The sequence below is a fragment of the Gadus chalcogrammus genome, chromosome 7, assembly GCF_026213295.1.
Source record: "Gadus chalcogrammus isolate NIFS_2021 chromosome 7, NIFS_Gcha_1.0, whole genome shotgun sequence".
NCBI classification, from domain to species: Eukaryota; Metazoa; Chordata; class Actinopteri; order Gadiformes; family Gadidae; genus Gadus; species Gadus chalcogrammus.
Window position 1 is genome coordinate 32,201,449 of NC_079418.1, and position 8,980 is coordinate 32,210,428.

The 8,980-nt window shown below is 45.9% G+C and overlaps 1 protein-coding gene across 1 annotated transcript; it reads right to left on the minus strand.

Annotated features, from left to right (window-relative positions):
• Nucleotides 1-268: 268 nt before the first annotated feature.
• On the minus strand, nucleotides 269-5,799 carry LOC130386159 (roundabout homolog 2-like). Its single transcript, XM_056594934.1, has 2 exons — nucleotides 5,728-5,799; nucleotides 269-612 (listed from the first exon to the last, which is right to left on the minus strand). The coding sequence occupies exons 1-2, from the start codon at nucleotides 5,783-5,785 to the stop codon at nucleotides 269-271; spliced, it is 402 nt and encodes a 133-aa protein (XP_056450909.1). The 5' UTR covers nucleotides 5,786-5,799.
• Between the last annotated feature and the right edge of the window lie 3,181 nt (nucleotides 5,800-8,980).

Here is an 8,980-nt window from a genome sequence, read left to right on the forward strand (position 1 = left end):
ACGTCAGTATGGAGCTACGTCAGGTACTCACGGGCCACCTCCAGAGAGGCGTTGTGGCTGCGGGCCTCCCCCAGGTAGTATAGAGCTACGTCAGTATAGAGCTACGTCAGTATAGAGCTACGTCAGTATGGAGCTACGTCAGTATGGAGCTACGTCAGGTACTCACGGGCCACCTCCAGAGAGGCGTTGTGGCTGCGGGCCTCCCCCAGGTAGTATAGAGCTACGTCAGTATAGAGCTACGTCAGTATGGAGCTACGTCAGTATGGAGCTACGTCAGGTACTCACGGGCCACCTCCAGAGAGGCGTTGTGGCTCCGGGCCTCCCCCAGGTAGTTGCGCGCCACGCACACGTAGCTGCCGTCGTCGGGCTTGCTGCGGCGGCCGTGCACGATGCGCAGGAAGAAGAGCGAGCCGCTGGGCAGCAGCATGCGCTGGGAGCGCGGGCTGTCCCGGTCCGTCTCCACCCGCTCCCCGTCCTTGTACCACTCCACCGTGGGGGCGGGCCGGCCCTCCGCCTTGCAGTTGAGGGTGGCCGGCTCCCCCTTGGACACGATGAGGTCAGAGGGGTGCTCGGCGATGCGGGGCGCGAAGTCCTCCTGGCGCAGGCGCGATCCTGGGGGTCAGAGGTCAGCATGGGACCGTTAGGATCAATGATCAATCAATGGGATCGTTAGGATCAATGATCAATCAATGTGATCGTTAGGATCAATAATCAATCAATTTGATCGTTAGGATCAATGATCAGTCAATGGGATTGTTAGGATCAATGATCAATAAATGTGATCGTTAGGATCAATGATCAATCAATGAGATCGTTAGGATCAATGATCATCAATGTGATCGTTAGGATCAATGATCAATCAATTTGATCGTTAGGAAAAATGATCAATCAATGAGATCGTTAGGATCACTGATCAATCAATGTGATCGTTTGTATCATTGATCAATCAATGTGACCGTTATTATCAATGATCAATCAATGTGATCGTTATGATCAATGATCATTCAATGTGATCGTTAGGATCACTGTTCAATCAATGTGATCGTTATGATCAATGATCAATCAATGGGATCGTTATGATCAATCAATGGGATCGTTATGATCAATGATCAATCAATGTGATCATTATTATCAATAATCTATCAATGAGATCGTTATTATCAATGTTAGGATATGAATTATTATAATGTGATCCTTATCAATATTGGAATATGAATTATTATAATATGATCAGTATGATCAATATTAGAATATGAATGATGATTATATGATTGTTATTATCCATATTAGAATTATTTTATATATTATCATTACTATTATTATCATTATGATTAATAATCGAATATTTAATATTATAGAGAAAGCTATATAATATGATTATATAATATGATCATGATCTTGATCGATATTAGAATATGCATTATATTATTTTTATTATTATAATATTATGACTTATTAATATGATTTTTGTTTAGTGGATATCTTAAAAAAATATGATTCATATGATTCTAATTAATATTAATATTGTTGTCCATAATATAACTATTATTATGATTACTATTATTATCTACACTACTGTTATCAGTACTACCATCATGGAGAGATTGATAATGACCAAAGAGGAGTCCACCTGGTCCAGGTGTGTTCCAGGAGAAGAGGAGGTGAAGATGAGTACATAATAGAGATCGACTGCCAGGGTTGTGGGTGCGATTCCCACGGGACCGCCCACGCTAAGAACGGATGCACTCGTGGTATTAGAGGAGGCTTTTCGTAACAGCGTCGTCCAAATACACAAAGTCCTGGTCGATCAATAGGTCAACTCAGACCTGTCATGAGGAGCAGGGAGGGGCCAGGGGACATCGGGGATCGAACCCAGAACCTTTGTGGTGGGGGTCGACCTCGGCAGCCCCAGCACTAGTCTACACCTTCGCCAAACAATCCACGACGCTGGCGCAAAACAGAGAGGCCTCCAAGTACCAGATGAACCTACTGTAAGAGATTTAATTAAAAAAGACACCGTTCGATTCCCTTTAACATATAGTTCTGCATAAATTATACTTGTATCTTGCGTTTTTATAATTCTTTTAACATTTACAATTGATGAAAGTCTGAATGAGTCGTATAAAAGGTTCATTAAAAGTGCTTCTAATTTGTATTCTGCATTATGCTTATATAACATCTATACATTTACTGTATATATATATATATATATATATATATATATATACACCACTAATGAATCGTGCTTAGCAAAGCAGCGGCAGAGTCGGATGAAGGCAGCCCACAATCTGCACACTATGGACGTAATTCTGAGCGGTGAAGTGAAATGGTTGGCTCGCTTCGCCGGGGAAAACACTCATTAAAGCGCCGTGCTGATGTAATATTTACCACGTTAGCTCATTAAGGGACGCTCGCTCGGCTGAAATAGCGCCGAGGCCTGTGTGGCTGTCTACCTCGTCCGGGGCTGGGCTCTCAACGGTCCGGGAGGACAATAAGCAGGGAACCCGCACTTATTGCCGGTTAAATGAAATTCACCTTTATGGATTCGATTCCAATTTCCATTTAAATCAGAGGATTCCATTCTGAGTTGATCTGCACTGCATCGGTCAAATGTCGTTGGCTAGGTCTGATTAAGACCGGATGTCTATTATTTATAAGACCATATAAAGATAAGATCAACTTTATTAATCCCCAACCGGGAATGTCGGAAACGCCTTTCGTTTTCTATGGTGTCTAACACGTCTGATTTAAAGGCCATTGTCTGCCATCAACAGCTACCTGGATGGCAGACAATGGCCTTTAAACAGACGTGTGTGGGAAGGCTTCTAAAGCGTAGAAATGGATGCCAACGCTGCTCGCAAACCTTTCTCCCAGAACAGCTGGAAACCTCCACTGAAGACAGACAGGACTGCTGCCCACTGGCTGCTGAGTGGCTATATTTCTCTTCCTTTCAAGGGTGTTTTAATAAGTGTGAGACAGTGGGCGGCGGTGTACTAATAGGCAGCGTAACTTTGACACGCGGCCACGCAGAGATCCAGCGGCACTCGTTAGTGGTTTCCTGAACGGGCGCCATCAGGAGCTGACGTCGCCAAAAGCTCGCCCGCCGGCGTAGATGATTACCTGAGTGCCTTTCTCTGGCCGCTACGCTTACATAGAAACAGACACTATGACAAACTGCGGACAAACAGAAACGACAACGTTCGGCAAAGTAATCGCCCGTTGAAAACGTGTTTCGCTACACACTAGTCCGTGCTTGTCGTACTTTCCTCCCCTCTCTCACTCAGTCGTACTTTTGTTTTTGTTTTCGTTCGATAAACCTCATTAAAAACTGCCTTTATCTAACTAGTCCTTCAACCAAATGCTGAAATGTTCCCTGCATGCCTTCGGAGGAGCGATCTCATCCTTGTATCGACCAGACCGGGTCTCTATTAACGGGGGGGTGGGGGGGGGGTGTAGAGCAGCCTAGCATGACGAGCAGGCTGACCGCGGTTGATAGATGGTGTGAGAAGGCGACCTGTGAACCTTGACCCCTGACCTGCTGCGGTGGGCTTGATGGAGACACAGTAGGCTGTTGTCTAGGTGATGACCTTGGGAGGACAACTCAATTTTGGAGAAAACAGAAAACTTGTTTTTAAGGGTCTACGGACGTGGATTAACGGTCGCCCCTTTTACGATTGAGGTTTGTGTTGTACCTAAACCGGATAACTGACGTTCTTGTTTTAGTATCTTTATAACAATGAAAGGGGCAATCATTGTATTAATATATAAAATAATAATATTGCGATGGTATGAATTGTGAAATTGAGTTGAACTGATGAGTATCCACACTGGTAAACCTCTCGTTGATGTGTGAATTCTATATTTCCTTAACATTTTCAGTATCCTGAGGAATAAATGATGAGCTTCTCATAGCCTTGGGAAAGCTGATATCTATCCCGGTGAAACTGGGTGGGACAACAATAACAGTTCATAGACTCAGCAGCTTCACACTCACTGCATTGTCTTCACTTTTGGTTACTTTGGACAAATACTGGTGCATGGTTGCTATGGATACGTACACTGGTACATGGTTGCTATGGGGAAGTATATTGGTGCATGGTTTCTATGGAGGAGTATACTGGTGCATGGCTGCTAAGGAGAAGTATACTGGTACATGGTTGCTATGGAGACAATTACTGGTTTGATGGTTACTATGGAGACAGATGCTGGTACTCTGGTTGTTATGGAGATGAACCGTTGGCATGAGGGTTGCTATGGTGATGCATAAATATGGTGCGAGGGTTGTAATGGGTTTACTGGTGAGCCGTTGATCTTACACTTTACAGGAAGCCAGGATGCTTGTAAATATCATTCTGTATTATCACAGTCATCCTGCTGCCTTCAGACGCTGCCTTTCCCATCGAGTCAGTGACATGAACGCCATCGTTTGCACATTTGTTAAAGCGTCTAATCTGCTTGTGTTTCTACTGTACATCCATATTGTTGTTGTTGGTTGGACTGTTTGTTTTTGTGTTGAATGTGTGTCTGAGGATGTAGACCAGACTTTACTTCCACAGAATTTCTGCTGGAAACATACGTCTATTTATTTATTTACCTTAATTAAACTGTTGTGTGAACTTATTAATCATATGACCAAACAAACTGCCCGTCTGATAGGTTGTAAGAAGCTAGTGAGAGGAAAATGTAAATGAACAACATTATGTAAAGCGACGACATGTTGTAAAGTTTTCATTGAGATGACCGACTAAATCATTGGGTTTCACAAACGTTCTTTCTCTTCGTGAACAAGCGTAATACCATCAACCCAAGACGGTTTCACACTAATAAACTAACTTTGATGGCACCAGAAACAGCTGCCAGCATTCACAAAAAGGTTGGTTTAAAACAACAATTTGCAACCTCTGGAACTTTTACTTTTTGTTTTCACTGTTAAATTCAGAAAAAATACCTGCAAAAATAATTTCTTCAATAATCATAGCTCATTACCATCATCATCATCATCACCCTCCTCGTCATCACCACAGCCACCACCATCATCACACCTGCGTTGTGATGAACGCGTTTAGCAAACGCAAATTATAGCCATCAATCAGCACCGCCGCGGCTGCTGCGTGACGTTCACCGTGCTTCACACAATATGCAGAGGCATATTGCTTACATATCTCAGGCATTCATGATGTTCGGCGGAGTACAGAGGCACATGAGGTCGCCCTGCGGGTGACCCACAGCCACCACTCCTCCAGAAGGTCCTTGGCATCAGTGCCCCGCATTGGTCATCATCATCAGACCTCGAAGATAAACACACTCGCAGACCAACGGTCCATATTAAGTTTACCGCACGGGGTCTGAGTGAGGCAATGCTGCTTCATGTCCAGGACCTCAACTGGCAACGGATTTAAAAATGACTATCTATCATTCTCGCACAAATTAAATAGTAGGCTACTTGTCTTTCTGTTGACGGTGAAACTAATCAAACGTTTAGTTCAGTCGGTCATTACATGAACCAGACAGTGGATAATTGCTGGGGTTCATTTGGTGGCCATCCAAACATAAATTGCATTTGCGATTTTCCACGCATCGAAAACACGCCAAACAACAACAGAGAAGTAAGATAATCAGCCTGCATCGCTTTGACGCACAGGTGATGAGGTGGAGTGATGCAGAGACGCGGTGGTATCATCATGTTTTCATCATCAGGCGAGAGGACGCGACGTGCGGGGAACTCACCGTGTGTTTGGGTGTAGAAGAGCAGTCCACAGAGAAATAGATATCGCAGTGGACCCATTCTGGCATATTGGCCCTTCTCTAATCAATGCATGAATCCCTCCTTCTCCCCTCCGGTAAATCCCCCCTCGTGTTCTCCTCCACTTCAGGACGCCGCCAGCGCGGTCAAGTTCCTGAACCAAAACCAATGGGCAGTAAGATGACCAGTCACGGCGGACCAGTCACACCGGGTCCGTTCTCCGAGTCCAGGAGCGCACCGGCCGTGAGCTGTGGTGGTGTGTGTTCTCCACCGACGCGTCGGAATGTTTCTGCAGTCACCAGCCGCCGCCTCCACCGCCGCCCATCTCAGTCCTAGTCCAGCTCCTGCCGCGTCTCGACCCCCTGCTGTGTCTCTTTCTCCACACGCTGGCCGTGCGACGTGAACCCGCGGCTGGGGAAACGCGCGTCCATTCTCACGCGGGACAAGTTACCGGCTGGGAAGGGGGGCTGTGGGAGTGTGTGAGCGTGTGTGAGTTGAGCAGCAGCGCGGTGCAGTGCGAGGATGCTCCTCCTCCTTATTCCAGCGGTGTTGGATGATAATGTAATTGGAAAGCATGTACAGATAGATGCTCCTCATCTGAACGCTTTCACTGAGTCTCCCGGAGCCGAGCTGTTTTAGACGGAACTGGTCCCCAACTTTGATTTTTTTTTTTTTATTCTGCCAAATGCATCCATTAGGAACAATAAGTGCACACGCAACGTTTACATCAACTATCGTTCATGATCTGTATTATGAAACGTGTCTGTTAATTCACTCACTCGCCGGTGAGTGGGTGGACATTCCTGGTTTACATCCTTGAGATATAGATCCCCAGAACTGCAATTACTGACATTCAACAAACAAACCTATGCTGTGTTATGCACTCAACGTATTCCTTTTAATCTTATTTGCATATACCCCGTGACTTGTACATTTTAAAATCATCATCATCATGAGGCTCTTGACTTCTAATATACACAAACAGACAACACAAAACAGCTCAGACAAATCACAAACGCAAGTCCACTTTTGGATTGTTTTGTCATCATCCTTTGTAATTACGCAATTCTGCATAATGTACCCCACGACTCGCACAACACAGCGTGCAGACTCCCAGCCCTGTTAAGCCCTAATACGATACGATCATGATGAGAATGCGTTTAACCAACCTAACGACTGGCCTGCATGGCGCAGAATGAGCCGTTACAGGCAGGCACAGCAGCGGGATAAAAAGTGCACTTAATTTCTGTTGGCCCGGGGTGCTTAACACGCCCTGTCGATACACGAGTCAATGCCGTCGATATCATCCTGAATGCGACGCAGCGCGGAGGCAGGGGGAGAGGGCTGCATGGGATCACATCGACCCGCACACTGAAATCAAACCGCTTTTCGGCAAAGAAAAGGCAGTGGATCGAATGATAATTGCGGATGATGGCGCAAACCCAGTCCGCACAGCAGCAGCGACGCCAGGGAGAAGATTATATGTGCAGGCAACCAGCCTGAATCTGTTTAAAGAGAGGCTTCCTGGAGAGGAGAGAGAGCCAAAGTTTAGGTGTGATGGCTGGGAACGAAACTGAAACCATTTACAGTGTCTTCAAAGCTTTAGTTTTATTTTTTGTCGTAGTAGGCTTCTTATTTTTAGTTCTGTAACTTTGAACTGTGGCCCATTTGCTCTAGTATATTATTAGAACATGTTTTTGACATGTGGTCAATAACAATTTCCCCAGCAGGTGTGTGTGATGTTGATTAGCAATTACAAAGCCGTTTTAAAAATCGACTCTATTACAGTGAAATCACAAGTGGGCGTGTCCAGTGTCCGCCCAGATGCACGACGGATGGATCAACCAAACAAGCCGTCCCCATGGGACTCTAGCAACCGCTGGGCTAATCCCGCCCCCTTTTGTGATGTCACAAGAGGGCGGGTTCTGAAACGGATGGTCGTCGTGGTGCATCGTCCTCTGACCCTGTCGCTGCGTCTCCCACACAGAGCAATAAACCGAGGTGAGACCAGTCAGAACGGGAACCAGCCCGGGCCAGCGGGGCGGCGGGACCAGGTGACGGCGGGGGCGGCGTTGGTCCTGGTCCAGACAGACAGAGACAGTCAGTCAGACAGACAGACTGAGAGTCAGTCAGCACGAAAGACAGACAGACAAGCAGTAAGTCAGCAAGAAAGACAGACAGACAGACAGACAGACAGACAGACAGACAGACAGACAGACAGACAGACAGACAGACAGACAGACAGACAGCACGAAAGACAGACGGACAGGAAGTCAGCAAGGAAGACAGACGGACAAGCAGACAGAAAAACAGTAAGTCAGTGTGTCAACCAGACAGAAAGACAGCTCAGTGAGTTAACCAGACAGACAGACAGACAGACAGACAGACAGACAGACAGCTAGTCAGTCAGTCAACCAGACGGCTAGTCAGTTTGTCAACCAGACAGACAGACAGACGGCTAGTCATCGAGTCAAGCAGGCAGACAGACAGCTAGTCAGTGAGTCAAGCAGAGAGACAGACAGCTAGTCAGTGAGTCAACCACACAGACAGGCAGCAGCTAGTAATTCAGAAAGATCAGTCTGTCCGTCCGTCCTCCATTAGTTTGTGTCCCTGACAGCGAGGAGGGATGGAGAACCAGACCTATAGCTGATGTACGTTATCTATAGGGTCCCCCGCTGTCTGTGTGTCCTGATGCTACCAACACTGCAGTCCGTCGTGGTATTAGTACTACAGTAGTCTCTCTGTAGTACTGTGTGTGTCTGTGTGTGTGTGTGTGTGTGCGTTTGTTGAGCGTGCGTGCGTGAGTGCGTGCGACTGTGCGTAGGTGTATGCGTGTGTGTGTGTGTGTGTGTGTGTGTGTACTGAATTGATACAACGGTACTCTGATACTACGATGTACTGTGTGTACCGTGTTTGTCGTGATGCTACTATAGTCTGTACTGTGTGTGTGTAGTGATACTACTGTAGTCTGTACTGTATTGTATAGTGATACTACAGTAATGTGTGTGTACCCTAGTGGTATTACAGTAGTCTTAACTGTGTGTGTAGTGAAGCTGCAGTAGCCTGTTCTGTGTATTTACTTATACAACAGTACTCTGAAACTATGATGTACTGTGAGTACAGTGTGTGTAGTGAAACTACAGTACTGTGTGTTTATACTACATTAGTTTATTACAGTTGTTTATTACAGTAGTTCATACACTGTTCTGTCACAAGGGGAGGAGGTGATGTCCGGGA

Bases quoted from the DNA above. Each gene is read 5' to 3' on its own strand.
- LOC130386159 (XM_056594934.1), bottom strand. From the start codon at position 5,785: ATGGGTCCACTGCGATATCTATTTCTCTGTGGACTGCTCTTCTACACC. The intron at 613-5,727 runs GTGAGTTCCCCG...TCTGACCCCCAG, and splicing joins CTTCTACACCCAAACACACG to GATCGCGCCTGCGCCAGGAG.